At 39.8% G+C, this 19,136-nt stretch overlaps 1 protein-coding gene across 1 annotated transcript; it reads right to left on the reverse strand.

Moving 5' to 3' along the window:
• Window positions 1–1,366: 1,366 nt before the first annotated feature.
• Window positions 1,367–19,131, reverse strand: Tyw5 (tRNA-yW synthesizing protein 5). Its single transcript, XM_052749489.1, has 8 exons — window positions 19,018–19,131; window positions 14,444–14,598; window positions 10,057–10,126; window positions 7,380–7,424; window positions 6,446–6,583; window positions 4,583–4,670; window positions 3,801–3,917; window positions 1,367–1,718 (listed from the first exon to the last, which is right to left on the reverse strand). Exons 1-8 carry the CDS (start codon window positions 19,093–19,095, stop codon window positions 1,462–1,464), a joined length of 948 nt encoding a protein of 315 aa, XP_052605449.1. The 5' UTR covers window positions 19,096–19,131; the 3' UTR covers window positions 1,367–1,461.
• Window positions 19,132–19,136: the final 5 nt, after the last annotated feature.

Genomic DNA, 19,136 nt, shown 5'->3' on the forward strand with positions numbered 1-19,136 from the left:
AATTTGGTTATAGTTATAATGTTTCTACATGACCCTCTTGGTGCTGTGGTCTGAACCCAGTTATCCATGCTGGGTGAGTGCTCTACCACTGTGTTCCCAACCCTCTGGGTGATCTGGTTAGGTTATTCAAAGCTAATTACTGTATGAACTAAGGGTTTACATCTTTTCCTTTCTAAGAAAAATCATTAAGTGCTTTGCTAAGGCTAAGAAGTAAAGGTAATAAAATCTGATTAGACCTAGCTAGCATATTAAAACATTTTTCCCAATACACATTTACCCTTTGTTCATCTCAATTTATCTTCCAAAGATTCTAAGAAAAGCCATAATTTTATATACTTTTCCTTTTGTTTAATTCCTGAAATGAATGCAACTCTAAACGGCATGAATGAGTGAGTCACCTTCAAGAGTAACTATTTCCTCTGTAGATGAGATGGTCAGTAAAGAGTTGTTCTTCAATGACACTGAGTGAGTAGGGTCAAAGAATAGTGCGTACGCGCGCACACACACACGGCTCATTCTCTTCAGAGATTACATTAGTGGGCTTTTTCATCATTAAAGGAAGTATTTATTTAAAAAACTAGAAATAGTACAGAAGTATCTGCTAGGAAAAAATTATTAAAGTTTAGATGTAAGTATTAACTAAAGAGAGGCTGACAACATTTGGGGGGCAGGAAAGGCCAGGGTCAGACATTTGGGTAAATCCAGAACTCAGGATCCATCACACCATCAAATCTACCATTTTTAGCATCCTGTAAGCTTTATTAAATATCTATTCTGTTCCCTCATACACTTCTGTGCCCCAAGGAAGAGCATCCCACTCGTGTTTAATTGTATAGCATGTGATGATGACTGGCTCATTGATGGACAGGGCTAAGCCATTTCAGAGCATTAAGGCTAAGGGCCTGGTAGGGAATTCTGGAAAGCGGCTTCATGTAAGACAGTGCCTGTGGATTCCAGCCAGACGATTCCACTGCATACAAATGAAGACACACAAGGCCCCAGCTGCTACTGGCAACCATCCCATGACCACGAGGGGAGCTAGACCTAGGATAATGCCAATCCTGTGGCTGAAAGACAGTGGGGTGGGGGTGGGGTGATCAAAAGTTTCTGGTGGCACTACTGAATCACTGCAAAGACCAAAGAAGGTCACTCCATCAGTAGACTTTATGTAGTGTGATTCAATACATATTTTTATTGTCAGAATTTTAGTTATTTACATCTTAGAGCTAAAGAATGGGTCTACTAAGCATTCTCAATCTGTACCAAGTAGAAATCAAATATGCATCTCCTTTTATACAATAAATCTGAGACTGATTTATCCTATTTTTAAAAAACATCTTTTTTTTTTTTTTTTGGTTTTTTCGAGAAAAAACATCTTTAAATGTTTATATCTTGTTATAGGTTTCAAATACTTAAGCTTTTATTTATTTTTAAATTTTTACTACATTTAGTTCATTTTTTTTACTCAAAGTTCTTGCTGTAGGCTTTGTCTTGAATGCGTAAGACCATTTGGCGTGCATAGAAGTCCCTGTATTCCTCCGGTAGTTCAGCCAGTGTTTTCAAAGCTCTGTCCAAGATCTGCACAGCTCTGGATGCTGCTACAGGGTCTTTGTTGCCGTAGGTATCTGTTTTGTCATAGCATTCCGATGGAAGGTGCTTCCAAAAGACATTCACGCCCACGCCAAACTCTTTAGAAATTACATTATGGAACCATAAAGCTGTAGGAAGTTTTTTAAAAAAACAAGTTAAAAATAAAACCTCAAGTTAAAAAAAAAAAAACAAATGTCAGTGAAATACCACGAATTGCATACACCAATGTAAGAAACATCCTCTGCAGCAAGCTTGCCGCTTGCCCATCCCTGCTTTCCAGTCACTCTGAACGACCAGCCAGTGCAGTGCCAGAGCACTGCCCTCGTTCTAAACTCCTTAGGAATTTTCATTATTCCCGTCTAGCTTGAAAGACATAATAAAGTTGTAATAGCTTTGTGATTCTCCGATTTGGGGCAGTCTTTTGTGTTACACGTTCCGCTTTCTGACTCACACAACCACATCAGAACATGGAGTATCTTTGTACACAGAGCATTTTAATTATTTGAAGACTGTGCCTGGTCCTTTGTGATTCAATACAGTACTTGTTCTCAGAAACTTCCTATTCCAAAGGCAATCTGGTTCCCTTACTTAAGCTAGCACACACTGTAGCTTCAGGTTTTAGGTTTCCAAGCCTCTTAGATCCAGTCTCTGCTTCAGCTCCTTTACCACAGTCAGGAAACACTACAGCAAATCCTTCGGTGGTGGTACAGAAGAAACTTGATCATGTTATTTAGCTATTTCTTTCCTTTTCACTAGAAAGTTTACTGTTTTCAACTAACATTTTCAAAATGTAAGTGCTGGAAGAATATTAAAGAACACCTCAATGTAACAGATGGAATGCTAATCATGCCAGAAGTGTTAGTCTTATGAAAGGGGGTTTAAATCCTAGAGACACACACTCTAACGGAGTTCATGGAAGAACAATACTTTTATTTATAAAAGTAGTCCTCAATGTTCTTGTTTTAGTTATAAGGTCTTTCAGAATCTTTATTCACTTGTTAATATATCAGAAAAAGCTAGCCATTCTGATAATTAACTCAAAAGATGGAAATCTTGTTTTGCATTAAAATATATGTAAATACTTAATTTCTAGATAAAATGAATACAGTAAGAGAAAACTACATAGCTCTAATCATGTTCTAAAGACACAAACACCAAAAACTGAATGTATACAATGGCAATAGATTAAGATAAAGGAGCAGTTGCTGACAAAGTACAGTACTAAGTCAGTGCATCAGGCTTTGATCAGCTATATGAAGGGCGCTGCCCTTTGAGGAATATAAGATTAGCAAGAATGTGATCCTTGTGCTCAAGGAATTTACAATCTAACCTCAAGTATGTCACTTGATTTTTATTGTTTAGAGATGCTTCAAAAGTTAATTCTATCACTGAATAAAAGTATCAATAGTTTATGAACAAATTTATGAACTACCGCAAATAGAATTACATAAGTAAAATTGGTCAATAAACCCCATTATTTATGATCTTTATAATCTTTTGTTTTGCTTTTGTTTTTGGAGACAGAGTTTCTCTGTGTAACAGCTCTGGCTGTCCTGGGACTCACTCTGTAGACCAGGCTGGCCTCGAACTCACAGAGATCTGCCTGCCTCTGCCTCCTGAGTGCTGGGATTAAAGGTGTGCCACTACCGCCCAGCTGATCTTTATAATCTTAAGGTATTCACTTAAGTGTTAATAACAGATAATAACTATATCACCATGTTACTAACAACATGGAAATTTTATGAGCATCCAAACTAATGCTTATTTATTGAACATAGAAACTATATATAGAAAAAGTTTTCAGATGTTGATATTATATTTTCATATTTAATACAAATCTATAGTCTTCTTAGAAAATTTTGACCATTTCTGAAATGCCTATATACTTTAGAAATAGAATGATTTTTAAAAAACAACTGGGTAAAAACTTTCCCCCAATACAAGGTATATTACACTTCATGTTATTTCGTAAAATAACTTAGAATACTATCTTAATAGGTTATGACAGGAATACATTGAGAATACATCACTGTGTTAGTAACACGGATGGAATTACTACTAGATGGTACAGCCTATTGCAGGGTATATGCTTGTACAGCAGTTTACTGTCCTGAAGACAAGACAGAGGACAGCTGTGCCACAATGTATGTCCAGTATATCTAGACACAAATAAAGACAGAAAACACATAAGTGTGGTCTAGAAACCTTACCAGGAATGAACAGAGCATCACCAGCCTCAAGGGAACACTCATACCTCCTCGCCTTAGCAAAGAGTGGGTATTTATCCAGGTCTGGGCTGTCAATATTCAGCACTTCTGATTTAGAACCTAGAAAGTTCCCAAGAGATATCATACAGATTGAACCAAGTTTGCATTTTTTAAAAAGTAATCACAAATATAAACTTGAAACTTAAAATTCTTTTCAATTACTGAATTCACACTTTGAGAACTAACCATTCTTCTGAAACCTAAGGTAATTTTCAATGACCATTCTTTAAACATAACAACTGACATCTATCATCCGTGTAATAAAATAAAGAATCTGAAAACGGTGTTTTGGAGCCTGTCCTGGAACTCACTCTGTAGCCCAGGCTGGCCTCAAACTCAGAGATCTGCCTTCCCAGTGCTAGGATTAAAGTCAAGCACCACCATGCCTTGCTTTGAAAACACATTCTTTATACTGCCTACCATCACGACACATATACAATGAGAATACGGGACATAATTAGGAAGAAGTATCCTACAATGTGATCTTCTTCTTTTTTTTTTTTTTTTTTTTTTTTGGTTTTTCGAGACAGGGTTTCTCTGTGTAGCTTTGCGCCTTTCCTGGAACTCACTTGGTAGTCCAGGCTGGCCTCGAACTCACAGAGATCCGCCTGGCTCTGCCTCCCGAGTGCTGGGATTAAAGGCGTGCGCCACCACCGCCCGGCGTGATCTTCTTATATTATTTAAAAATAATAGAATAAAACTGTAGAAACAAAATTATATCATACCTGATAAATACAAATAGTGTGCATCTCGAGGACTGAACAGTGTAACTCGCTTCTTTCCTGTTACTTGTATTAAAAAGTTATCCATTACCTAAAGATCAATAAAATGTGTAAGCAGTATCTAAAATTCAAATCAACAGAACTAATGGCATTCTAAATAGTTAACTTCAAACCTATTCTGTCCTTTTTTCTTTTTTGGAGGGGGGGTGAGGTGGGGTTCACAGGGTCTCATTATGTTGTTCAAACTGGCATTCTAATGCTCCTGCCTCAGTGTCTGAGTAGCTGGGATCACAGGTATGTGTCACTGCATGTTAGACCCTATTCCTCTTGTGAGATCTGACCCACACAAGACTCTTAGAGTTGTAATTCAAACCTAACAATGAAAAGTTTGTACTCCATACACAACTATCTTTAAAGACATTTCTTCCCATATTTCTCAACATGGGAAAGCCCAGCACATGAGGAAAACGTGAAGTAGAGTAAGAGTGTCAGTACACCTCAGGTTACCCTGTCTTACTAAGTGGTCACAAATGCCCTGGGCCAGACAAAGCACCAATGTAGCTACTGTTCAACACTGCATACACGTCCACCCACACACACCGTGGTTATGAAAACTGTCATTATCAGACTATTTAGATAGGACTACAATCAGGCAAATTCCCATAGTATGCTCTACAATGAATCAATGTTAACTTTCCCTGTGTATACAAAGAGAATCCTCTCTTGGTACAGACTGTGAAAAATGTTAAAAGCCAAAAAGGCACATGATTCAGTTAAAGAATAAAGACATACACTGAGCAAGATGTGTGCACGGTCATTCAGGTATCAATCATCACTACTGACACATTGCTTCCTTTAGCAGTAACCCTTTACTTAGCAAGCACTAACTGTAATTATAACTACTACTCCTCTGACTTTTTCTTAAGTATTATATATTCTATTATAACTCAAGGTCAAAGTAAACTACTTAAAATTTAAAGCATAATCTATAAAGTTAAAAACCTATGAAGCACATCATTTCTCACCAATCATTCAGATAAAGCTTTGAAAAAATGCTAAGATTCCATCTATGTCTCATCTAACTATAGAGTTACTATGTTGAAATCCCCTGTAAATTTTAAAATGTTCTAGAAGAACCACGTACATGGCATAACAGTTTAGTGTGCTGTCATCTGTCTGAATTCCTGCCAGCTGGGAGGCAGAGAAAGAAAGATCTAAGGTCAAGTCCAGTCAGGGCTTTAACACACAACTCCTATTTCAAAACAGCAAAAGCTTTTGGAAATATAACAGGTATTGCATAGCTTCTTGTTTCTCCAGCTGCCAATACCAAACTATAAACAACATCATTTAAATTTTTACTATGCTTACACACATAGTCAGCAAATAAAGCCAATGAGAACACAGAAGCAGGATCAGTCTATACATCCTACTCATCTACAAATCAGCAAACATTTGGTGTTCTCAAGGGATACATATCCTCGGGCCTTCAGGTACCCCAAATTCTTATTCTTGCAAGTCATTCCCACAATCTCTACCTTTCCCCTAACTAACAACTTTGATGGCCAGTCAAATGTTTCATTAAGACACTTTCTACCACACTGTGTTTCCACATCTCCCCCCACCAAGCCATAACTCATTTCCCATCTATAGTCAAGAACAAGACCACAGAGAAACAGAAAAACTAGGTTTTGCTATCCGCTGACTCCATATTACCACTGTCCTACAGATGGCTTATTCTCACGGCTCCATGTTTCAGTCAATGACACTGCACAGATCTCTAAAGGAGCCATAAAGCTCACTCTATGAACATTAGACCCTAAGAGCAATGGATTTCTGAACCTTCCCATTTCTTATTTTGTAACGTACGTCATAGTGAGTCCAGAGTTGCAATCCAGGTGAACTAATTCGAAAAACGCTGGAAAAGAACTGCTCCTCTTCGAAGAATATTGGAAACTTAATATCTCCTCCTAACGATGGGAACTGCTGTCTGATATCTGCAACATCCTGCATTGACAGACATACAAAACATCCTTAGATTCAGAATAATATCTGGAAAGAATTTCAGTAATAAGCAACACTGGCATAACAATTACTGTAAGGCACAGCATAGTGAGTAGTAAGGACGTGAGAGGCAAGTGTTTGTTCAGGGCTTTAAAGTCCAGTGACGTGACCAACCACCAACAGCCCACCCAGTGGTTCTCAACCTGGGGGTCACGACTCCTTTGGGGTCATAGCAGATATTTACATTACGATTCCTAACAGTAGCAAAATTACAGTCATGAAAAGCAACAAAAATAATTTTATGGCTGGGGGCATAACATGAGGAACTGTTAAAGGGTCGCAGCATCAGGAAGGTTGAGAACCACTGCTGTGACCTTTCGAGTGAAGGGGAACAGACTAAAGTATCACTACTGTCATCTTGAATAGACTCACCAACACAGCAAGACTCACATAATTCATATCCAGTCTAGCCTTATTCATTTGGCTCTGAATACACATAAAGGCTCATCTAAAAAGTCTTCAGTAATTTTAGGTAAGTATTTTATTAGCTGAACTACCATCTGTAAAATATAGCAACAGGAATTCTTATTGAATAGAAATTAGATGACTCTAAGATTCTATAGTTCAGAGTAATTAAATAATCAACTTTTAAAGATTCCTCATTCAGGGACACAAATCATTAAAGAAACAGAAGAGGATGAAATGGGTTATGTATCCAACAATAATAGAAAATTTATAGTGCTAATGTGAAAATGCTCACAGACATTTTAAGTAACTGCTTTAAATCCATAATTCTTACCTTCCTCGGGTCTTCTCCAAGTGACCGTAAGTAGTATTTCTCATCCTTAAACACCCCAAAGAAAAACAGCATCAGTAGTCATTAAAAAATAGTAAGAAATAAGAAATGGAGTAAATCTTAAAATATGGCCTAGTTAAGTCTAATCTAAAAAGTTCAATTGTCTTACCCTTTCTACTGATGCTCCCTGGTGGCCACATAAAGAAATGTCTTTATATGTTGCTCATGACTAGATCCAGTAAATAAAAGACATTCTAAAGGCAACAATAAGCAAGCGTGAAGCCAACCGATTAACTGATACTTCAATGTTCACTGTTTTAACATCTGATAAATCAATATGAGTCCAACAACAAACTGAATGCAGCTATGAAATGAGATAAATAAAACCCTTATCCTTTGGCACATTAAAAAACAAAACGAACAGGGAGACTGCATTACACCAGAACATGCCTACCCCCAACAACCTACATTTCCACACCAAATCCTTAAGAGTCAGCTCATGCACGATCTAGAAATGCATCAATTTATGAGAGCAAAATTGCATAAGCTATCATTTACACTTCTGACTACCTGAGTAGCTAATTAAGAGAACTGATTATGAAACAGTTACCACAGGGCTGGGGGTCAGACTCTGTTCCAACACTGGCCCTGCCTCTGCGACACCTGGAACTCTATTCCCTAGCTCCACAAACAACACAAAACCACCCACTACTGTGTGCATTTCCTAGAACTGAGATCTAGCAGGTCAAGTAAAGGCACAATCCAACTCAAGAATTCTGCCTTCCAGAAACCAATACAGACTATTGTAACATAAACTTTGCATTTTATTTAACCTTAAAATAAACTATTAATCTACACTCATAAATTAATAACTCAGTTGTTTTCATACTTTAGTGACACATTGAAATGATTCTTTAAATAGGTTTCAAAGTATGTTCTTCAAAATCTGAACTGTCATTCAGCAAGACACACTACTCAGACTCTTCATCAAGAAAGGGCTCTTTGCTTATTTACAAAGAATGCATTTAATCCAGGGCTATAGCTGTCGATTTCTTCAGGTTCACCTCAGCATCTGACCCAGGATTACATTCTTCACACAGGGTAGACCCAAGCAACAGCCAAAGAGGGCAAGCGGTCTAGAAGCTGCCACCTATGCAGAAGTCCTCTGATGGACTCTTTGCTCAGGGTTCCGGAGAACTGGTAGACCGCCAGGTGTGTATAGATGTATCTGATGGCTCCCCCAACACGCGCGCGCGCGCACACGCCAACTTCTCCCGAGATTCCTCTTCCTTCCTTCCACAGCCACTACTCCCTGATGCTCTGATTCCATCTCAGTCTTAGCTTCCCATGACTTAACTGAGAATCCATGTTGATCTTTTCACACACATCCCATAATTATTTCAATTTAACCCTTTGTCTATTTTACTGCACACTTCACTGGCTAGTTAATCTATGCCATTCATTAACTTTTGATGGGAAAAATCCCTAAAAGCAATGAGTATACATCCAAAGAATGGCTACTAATGCAGATGGGTTTTAAGAGACATTATAATCATGGTCAGGCTAGAGGTCAACACTGTTGCTTCCCAGGATGGCTATCTACCTTGTTTTCTGAGATAGGCTTACCTATTTGGCTATGCTGGCTGACCAGTGAGTTCAGAATCCTTTTGTCTTTGCCTCCCAGCACTAGAATGACTGCAAGTGTATGCCAGGATGCCCAGCATTCTTACATGTATGTGGGGGACCAAACTTGCATCCTCATGTTTGCTGTGCAAATACTTTACCAACTGAAACACCACTCCAACGCTAACGTAATTAACTTGAAACTGTTATTTATGGGTAAGCCCTACTTAATGCCCTAATCAAGGTATTAAACTGAATTACTCAGAGGCACATTTTAATGTAAGAATACTGCTTTAATTTTGAACAAATGTTACACAGATAAAAGAAACAATACTGATAACAATAAAACATAGAAATTCTAATATAAGATATGAAAATAAAGTTTTCTATTAACATTTGTATTTGGTGTACAACACCAGAGTATTTTCAAAGAGAGTAGGATTAATGATTAATAGCTGAAGAGTAGTTCCTGTGTCAGGCACACTACAAGTAATGATTATTTTATTTGGGTAATCTTTATGAAATAAGTAGTTTTTAGTCTTCACATAGAAATAAATATATTTAAGCAAGAATAGTTTGGCCAAGGCTTGAGAGCTGATCATGATCAGAGCTTACAGCCTGTAGAACAGCTGCCCAAAGTTGAAGAAGGGTACCAGGACTAGAGCTCTGGGACATGTAGTTTTTAAGATCTTTTGTACAAAACAAAAGAAGTCCATTTAGGGAGGTCTGGGAAGATGGCTCAGTTGATAAAACGCTTGCTGTGTAAATATGAGCATCTGATTCCAACACCCAGCAGCCACATAAAAACAGCCGCATGTGGCGGTATATTCCTATAATCCCAGTACTGGGGACAAACACAGGAGACACCCTAGAGCTTGTTGGTCAACCAGCCTTCCAGGTTCCAAGAGATCTTTCCAAGAAAAAAACAGAAAAAAAAAAAAAGGTAGAGTGTGATTGAGGAAGACATCCAGTGCCAACCTCTGGCCTACACACACATGCACATACACATAAAATCCATTTAGTATATGGCTATTAACAACTTCTAAAAAAAAATTACCTTTGAAATAAAGAATTCTTCATGCGTTTCTTCGGCTGCTCTCTGGACCAGCTTGTTAAATGGTAATGTTCTGCAATAAACAACAGAATCCTTAGACATAAAAATAACATACCAACTAGTGATGCCATCATAATGCACGTAGGCTTGGCACAGTTGAGTGCCATGTGCTTTGAAATATCCAGTTTTTAGTATAATCCATGTGGATGGAATTCTGAATATTCAAAATTCATTTAGCAATACATAAATTTGACCTATTACCTGAATTTTTAGACTTAAAGATTTTAAATTTATGGTTCAGATGGATCTTCAAAGGCCAATATCCTTCCTTCCAAGTTACTAAGGGAGATGTTTCCATGGTATCAGAGTACTCTGAAAATACAAACTGGGGCTGAAGAGAGTTCAGTGTGTAAGAGCACTTGTTACTCTCGAGGACAATGGGCAGTCAGCTCCCAGCTCCCACGTGGTGGCTCACAACCATCCACAACTCCAGGTTCAGAGGATTCGATGCCCTCTTCTGGCCTCCATGGGCACAGACACACATGCAGTGCACTTACATACAGGCGGACAACTCAGACACATAAAATCAAAATACAGTTAAAAGAATGAAGAACACCAACTTTGAGGTTCTGACTGCCACCTGTCCTTATGGGCCGTGGCCAAGAAACTCTCGTGAAGGGACAACCCCTAGTCTCACACTAGCAATGAAGTGTGACGAGATGACTAGTGAAGACAGTCCAGCCCCTCTCCTGCCTGTCACCACTCAGCACAGGAGGCAACAATACTGCTCTCCCCTCCTGCTTTACCTGCCATCGTACAGCTTCTGGAGAAAATGGTCAGACATTTTAGAAACAATGTTTGTTTCCATTACGCCATACTCTTCAGGTTAGAGGGTTACCTTTGCTCTTGTTATCCTAGTACCTTCTAGAACCAAAAGCACTTCCTAGATGTAGCTCAGGGACTGAGGGATTTCAAAGACCTACAGAATATGGCATTTAAAATGTTTTAAAAATTTAGACTTTCTGGACAGTGAGACATGTCTGCTCCTGGCAGCACCGATTTACTTCAGAGAGGAGGCTGGGATTGAAGACACTCTATATGGAGTTTATCTTGTTCTTGGTAAAAATAGCCATTTGGGCAAGAAACTGTTCTTGCCTGGACTGCTTGATCGACTGGACATGCAGGACCCACAGGAAGGTGACCACTGAACTTTGCTTGGCAAAATGGTCCTTCAGGTTCCTGCTTCGCAGAGGAAACTGCCAGACATTCTACAGGACACAGAGAAAAGTGACTGAGAGACTCTAGGCCTATGGGCTGAAGACAGATGACCCAACTTTACGAAAGAACTTTGGATGACTGTCCAGGCTGCCAGCTGTCTCTGTCTACTCTCGAAAGACTCCCAAAAGTTGTTTGTGTCCTTCTCCCATTTCTCAGGTAATATATCTTTCTGAGGTCTTTGATGTAGTTGAAGACTAGATAGTTATAAATTTCCTCAGTTATGATAAAAGATAAGTTAGATATAAAACCTTAGACTCACAAATATAGTGCTGTGGGATATTCTGTATGTTAATGTGTTGCTCTGATTGGTTAATAAATAAAACACTGATCGGCCAGTAGCTAGGCAGGAAGAACAGGCGGGACAAGGAGAGAGAATAATTCTGGGAGGTGGAAGGCTGAGGCGGAGAGACACTGCCAGCTGCCGCCATGACAAGCGAGATGTAAGGTACCAGAAAGCCATGAGTCACGTGGCAAAGTATAGACTAATATAAATGGGTTAATTTAAGATAGAAGAACTAGATAACAAGAAGCCTGCCACGGCCATATAGTTTGTAAGCAATACAAGTCTATGTGTGTTTACTTGGTTGGGTCTGAGCAGCTGCGGGACTGGCGGGTGAGAGACCGTGGACCAGGCAGAACCAGAAAAACTCCAGCTACAATATAGGAGGATAGATAGGATATCTTCTTTAATATTGTAACTGTAATTCTTGCTTGATAATTGTTTTGTTATATGTAATTTTACTATGTGAAAGTTAAAACCTTCCTTTAAAAAAAAAAAGAAAAGGGGAAGTGCTGTGGGTATCGCTCTGTATAAATAAAATGCTGATTGGCCAGTAGCCAGGCAGGAAGTATAGGCGGGACAAGCAGAGAAGAGAATTCTGGGAACAGGAAGGCTGAGTCAGAGAGACGCTGCCAGCTGCCACCATGACAAGCGAGATGTAAGGTACCAGTAAGCCACGAGCCACATGGCAACTTACAGACTAATAGAAATGGGTTAATTTAAGATATAAAAACAGCTAGCAAGAAGCCTGAGCCATTAGGCCAAACAGTTTAAATAATATAAGCGTCTGTGTGTTTATTTTATAAGTGGGCTGTTGGACAGCTGGGGCTTGGCTGGACCCAGAGAGAAAACTCAAGCCACAACAAATAGTTTTAACATTTTTAATTTAATTTAAAAAATTATTACATGCATTTATTTGTGTGGGGGGGCCTGGATGCGGGTGGGTGTATTAACACCAGGACATGTGTGTGGAGGTCACAGGACAACTTGCAGGAGTCGGTACTTCTACCATGAGTGTGCAGGGCATCAAACTTAGGTCATCAAAGCTGCAACATGCACTTTATCCCCTGAGCCATGTCATGAGCCCCCAAGCTACTTTTTTTAAACCTTTGTTTTCTCATCTGTAAAATCATTATGAACAACATCTGTATTACAGACCATCTTATAGTTTAAATGGGAACTACAACCTAGTATTGCCACAGTACCTAAGACACTGTAACAACAGAGACAATATACCTTTAGCAACATACAAGTAGCTATCGTTAAAAACAAAAGACAACAAAATCCCTCAATACATCGCCGGGTCCTGTTTTTGGAATGGCTGCTTTAGGAGAGCAACACCAGGTTTGCTGAGAGGGTAAGAGGAGGATGGAGACAGAATTAGGTGGTGCAGTAAGTGGAGGCTCCAGAGCTAGGCTTCGGCTTACGTGGTGCTCCTGCTGAGAACATCCTGACTGGGAAGGATTAGGAATTAGCGGTAGCAAACAAGAGAAATGGAAACACTAATGCTTGTTCAGGCACGACCAATAGACATCTGAGAAAGGATAAAAGCAACTCAAACTGAAGTGATTATATATCAATGCATGTGATGTAGCTACAGGATTTCTGATGTTTCAATATCTCTAGATTAAATTCCTTCTTTCCTACTGCTTAGTAAATGCTTAAAAAAAAAAAAACCCTCAAACTACGTCTACTTTTTTCTTTGCACAAAAATAATTTTTCATGTTTTTAGTAGCTCTAGTGAAAGGCTTTGAAGAGGCTGGAATAGAAACTATTACATAATATGTGTTTTAAAAGCAAGTTCTGAAAAGTTTGAAAGACATGAAAAAAATCCAAACCATTGAAGATGAAATTTCAATACCCACTTGTTATGGCATTAGATTCTGGAAAATAAATACTATTAACTACAGGCTGAAAAATACTCATCCCTCCAGCACTTTCTTCCACTTTTCTGATTGAATAAAGGGTGCAAAGTTCTTACACTTGGAAAAACTTACGGCAATAAAGTTCAATCCATGGCCTGTGAAGTCACCCAAAACTATACTGGTGACCACTCAACCGGAAACTGAGGAGTGCTTTGGCAATCACCACACAAGCTTGGAAGGCACTGGAGAGAGGAATGGCCTTACACCAGAAACCTCGTTTAGCTCATCTCTAAATCTCCTGTGAATAACAGGGCCTTTTAATAAATTTAATTTGCTGGGAACTGCACATGCTCAGAATGTGAAAGCTGTTTGTTTTTTAATCTAACACTTTTTGTGACTCTCATGGGAATAAATAACACATGAGATCTGCAAGATGCCATAAAATGCATTCAAACGTTCAGCAGCTGATGTACCTGCCAGAGACTGCACAGCATACACAGGGGTGGAAGAAGCTATGGGCGTTCACAGCTCAGCTCGGGTTTGACATGTTACTAAAAGGAAGACTGCACACCAGACACAGGCTGTCCTGTGCTTCTTGAGAGGCAGAAACAAACATCAGCCTTGCGGACACCGACCTGCGCCGGGCAATGGCAGCAGAAATGGGTCAGTAAAGACTGAACACAGCACACAACTTCAGAGGCAACCGGACTCCAAGAGTAGAGATGCTCTGTTCCATGACTCCAAAGGATACAGAGTGCACCCTATATTTAAAGAATAAGACTGTGGAAATGTCTCTGTACAATTATGTAAACTCAGAATTCTTGTCTTTAAGCCACTCATTAAAAAACAGTAAGCTATTCCATGTTACATAAACTAAAGCTGAGATGGTCTTATATAATGATGTAAAAATATTTTTAAAGGTTTAAAAAGTTATTTGTGTCCCCAGAGTAACCTCAGAAGAAAATACCTATACACAAAGTTCTTACTAATGAAGTCCATCTGTGGGACTGCAGCAACGTGAACCTTCACTTCTTTCGTCCCTCCAGCTTGGCTCAGGTAATCCACTGTCCATTTGCTTGTACAAGATCCCAAGTCCAGTCCTTCCAACACAAGAGGCTTTCTCTATAAAGAAGGGAAAACACAGCACAACTGTGAAAACGAACAGTCCATCAGGAGCCACCCGGAACCGGAGTGTGGCTTTGAGCTAGCCTAAGATGCTCCAACCGAAAAGCATCTGACAGTTTGTGCTATGACTAAAACATGCAGATTACCTCCATCATACACCAAGAACAAACCCAAGATTAGGAAAACAAAATAGTCTCATCAACAGATACAAGAAATTCAAATATTAAAGTATTTTCATGTTATTTATGGCAGAAATATCTTTAAATTTTACTTCATTTTTGTAGCTTTTAATTTTGATATCACTTTAAGCTTTCTAAAAAATCCAAGAACATAAGAATTTCCATCTGCTCTCTACTTGACTCACCAACTTTTCAATATGTAGTCCCATTTGTGTTATCACGTGCTCACACACTCAGTGTTTAGAGACAGACATTTATTAAACCTCATTTTTCTGAACCATTTCAAAGTTAAATTGTTAACATGGCCTCATCTCTAAAACTGAAGTAGCCTTTCTGAAAACAAGGTTATTCTCTTACAGAGGAATTATCAAAGTTGTATCTCACACAGTATTATGTAATCCACCATGCACATTTAATTTCACTAATTATCCCAATAATTTCCCTTAGAGTTCTTTCCCTGACCCAGAATTCAGGCTGAGATGCCACTCAGATTCAGTGATCACATCTCTTTCCATCTGGAATGGTTCATCAGCTTTCTTTGTCTCCTGACCTTAATATTTGAGCACATAAACCAATTATTTTGTTGGATACCCTTGGATTTGGGTTTATTTAGTTTCTTCATGATTAGATTTTAGGTTATGCAATTTGAGTAAGGAATGTTCCACAGAAGGAATGGAGTGGTCCTCCAGTCACATCAAGTGCCACGTGATATTCTGCCCTGACATTTATTCAGTCTCTCTGCCTCCGCGTTTACTGGCATAATTTTAATGCTCACATTATCACAGATTTGACTAGTAGGTCTCTTTGGGCTGGTTCCTGTGACTTTTAAAACTAAACATTTCCTTATTTTATAACAAAATAAAACAATCTAAGTATCTTTTTCATTTCCCTGCCCAGCCCTGCAAACCACCATTTCTTTAAGAAACCTTAGTTTCTTTTAAGTGGAAACTTTTCTTTTGGCATTTTACTTATGTGTGTAATTATTATATTTATCTACCCCAAAGGGGCTCTTTCAGTGCTGTATCCTAACTTCTGCCTTCTCAATGGTGAGAGTTGAGAAACATGTAAGGACATGTGTGTAACTCCCAAATAGACAAATCTAGACATGCAATTACTTACCTTTACCTCTCCCCGTGTATGTACTATGTATACATACACATAAACTTAATGTACTAGGAATAATACATATGTCAAGGTTAAATCTAGCCTTTGTTTGTATCTTTGCAACTATTTTTGTTCAACAATGAAAAACTTATTTCCCGTCATTGATATTTAATCATATGCCAAATTCCAGAATTTCCAGCAAACACTTTCCTAACTGCTCATTAACAGGGCCATACAACACAAGTCTCCTAGCTTGAACTGCTCAGTCCTTCCATCCTTTAAAGGTAACTCACCCCCAAGTAGGCTCACTTGTTGCTCATTTTCTCTTTCTTTCTTTAAGACAGGGTTTCTGTGTGTAGCCTTGGTGGTCCTGGAACTCACTCTGTAGACCAGGCTGGCCTCGAATTCAGATCTGCCTGCCTCTGCCTCCCAAGTGCTGGGATTAAAGGCATGTGCCACCAACCACCCAGCTATTTCTACTTTAGGATTTTTTTTTTTTAATCACTTTTCCCTTTTGTTGAATTTTTGTGTTTGTTTTGTTTTGTTTGAGACAGAGTTTCACTATGTAGCCCTGGCTGGCCTAGAACTCACTATGTAGACCAAGCTGGCCACAAACTCACAGAAATCCACCTGCCTCTTCCCAGCCTCCTTATTGTTTGTTTTTTTAATTATTACCTTAGAATGTAAAATATTAATTGTATTCCCCTCAAAGCCAGCTACCTTACCACATCCTTCCATCTCATCCTCACTCATCCTCTAGAGACAGTCAATTAATTTCTCTCTTTCTTCTTCTTCTTCTTCTCCTCCTTCTTTTCCAGTTTTTCGAGACAAGGTTTCTCTCTGTACTCTCTGTAGCCCTGGCTGTCCCAGAACTCACTCTGTAGACCAGGCTGGCCCCAAACTCAGAGATCGGCCTGCCTCTGCCTCCCAAGTGCTGGGATTAAAGGCGTGCACCACCACTGCCTGTATTTCTTTTATTCAAAGTGCCCCCAAACACACATTTGATCTCCCCCCAAGACTACATATTTTCTTTTTAAAAGTTTAAAAACATATACTTTGAAAATTATTGCTATCAGTTTCCATGTTACTCGTTTTTATAGCTTAGTGTATCAAAGAATAAATGAGTTATAATTTATCTAATTTCCCTCTCATGTATACTTAGTTTACTTCTAATAATTAATAGTATAATAGAACCCTGTAAATATTATCATATATTTAGAGAAATATCTGCCAAGTAAAATCCTAAATAAGAAGTTGTTTGGTTATAATTAAACTCAGGGGGACACTACTCACAAAGACACGAAGTAGGAGAGACTTGTTGACAAGAAAGGTTGCTTCAGGACAGGAGTGAAAATGAGCAAAATTCATTATGTCATGTACAAAGTTGTCAGAGAACAACAATACACAATTTTAAAACCTGCTGGATTATAAAGTAAACACATAGTTTGTGAGCTGTACCAATGGTTGAATCAGTTGGTATAAATCACCTGGCTGCTATTTCAACACATCCTCAGCAAGGGCGAGTTATCAGTGTCTTACTCTCAGGCAAGGTATGTGGCCTGAATTAGTATCTCAGTGCAGGAGCGGGCAGCCCTGCCTGGTTCACAGACACAAACGTTGATGACAAACTGCTGTGTTTTTCTGTTGATTCGTTGTGCTCTATCTCAAACAGACTTACTGTAAATGAGGCTAGGTAGAGAGACAGGGAGAATGAAATACACGGGAAAGGATGGGAGACCCTCACCCTGCAGTCTCAAGTCTCTTCTCACCAGCTGAGAGGTAAGAATTCAGCACAACTAACCAGTATGGTGGTGCACACTTTTACTCCCAGCGCTGGGGAGGCAGGGGCTGGTGGTTTTCTGAGTTCGAGGACAGCCTGGTCCACAGAGTGAGTTCCAGGACAGCCCTGGGTACACAGAGAAACCCCCCCACCAAAAAAATTCCAGCACAATTAACAAAATTTGCTGGGAGATTGCCTACATGGAGACAATGTTCCTTTTTATAAGGAAATACTTCAAGTAAAAATATTATAGCAACAAATGATGTCTAAGGCCAAAGCATATACAACCAAGTCTGGCTTTTCTCCTTTCCCGAACCTGTAAACCACCCATTTTCTGAGATTCTCATGAGCGAGACTAAAACTCCACTTGCAGTAAAGGGCAGGTCTCAATCTCTTGGTGCAACCTTAGTGACCCACGGTTTTATCCGATAAAACTGTAATATTATCCAAAGCATTTCTCTGTTGAAGCATGGCCTTAAAAACTCTTAGTAAACTCTGCCTCCTATTTACTTGATCAGAAATTTTTATCTGTAGTGCAATCAGGAGCTCTCAAAGGTACACTTCAGGCTGCACTAGCAGCGTGGTGGAGTAGCTGTATCTCCAGATCCCACCCCAATGCCACTAACACAACCTTAGAGACCTTTTCCCTTCGAATTTTCCTTCCTGTTTGTCCTGAAACTTGGACTATCTTGCAAAGTCCTGAAAGCAAACTTTTTTCTTTTTTAAAACCTACTTTCTGCTAGTTTTTTTTCCCCTTAAAAAACTAAAGGGTTTATAATGCCTTAATTACGGTCCAAGTTAAAAATCAAAGACCTGTACCAGAGGAAACGCACGGGAAGATAGATTCCCATTGGTTTCCCTGTAGTAATCTCTCACTGGACTAAAATGTTGCGCTTCAAAAATTTATTTCTCGGAATAGACAGGGACTGCGAGGACCAAGGCGGGGGTGGGAGGGTGTGTGTGTGTGGGGGGGGGGGGGATCCTGTACTAAATTTTAGGAAACCCCGCGGAAGAGGCGCACGCGAGGCCAGAACAGCCACACTCGTCATTTTAACAGGACTCCCTCCAAGGCCGCTCATCTCAGAGCTTTGGGAAAATGCTTCACGCCACCCAGCTTTCTGGGGTCATCCTGCTCCCCAGACACGAGGGGCCGTTTTTCTCCAGGGCTTTGAATTGCCAAGCCGGTCTGCAGGTCCCTTCCGCCCTGTCCGCGGGCGGCAAGCCACCCGGTGTGCAGCGGCTGTCCGCCGCCGTCTCTTCCTCCCACACTCGGGGACCCAAGAAAACCGACGGGAGCTCCCGGAGGTTCCGGGGTGTCCCCCCCACCGGCTTCCCGCGGCCGGGCCTCCTCACCTGTGGGTAGAGATGCTCCATGAACTGCTCCCGCGAGACGCCCCGGAGCCGGGGCACCGGAAGGCGCTGCTCCGCCATGCCGGGCTCAGGTTAGTTTGCACAGGCCTGGGCAGCCGTTC

This window comes from Peromyscus californicus, unplaced genomic scaffold (assembly GCF_007827085.1).
Source record: "Peromyscus californicus insignis strain IS unplaced genomic scaffold, ASM782708v3 Scaffold_21__1_contigs__length_65335640, whole genome shotgun sequence".
Lineage (NCBI taxonomy): Eukaryota > Metazoa > Chordata > Mammalia > Rodentia > Cricetidae > Peromyscus > Peromyscus californicus.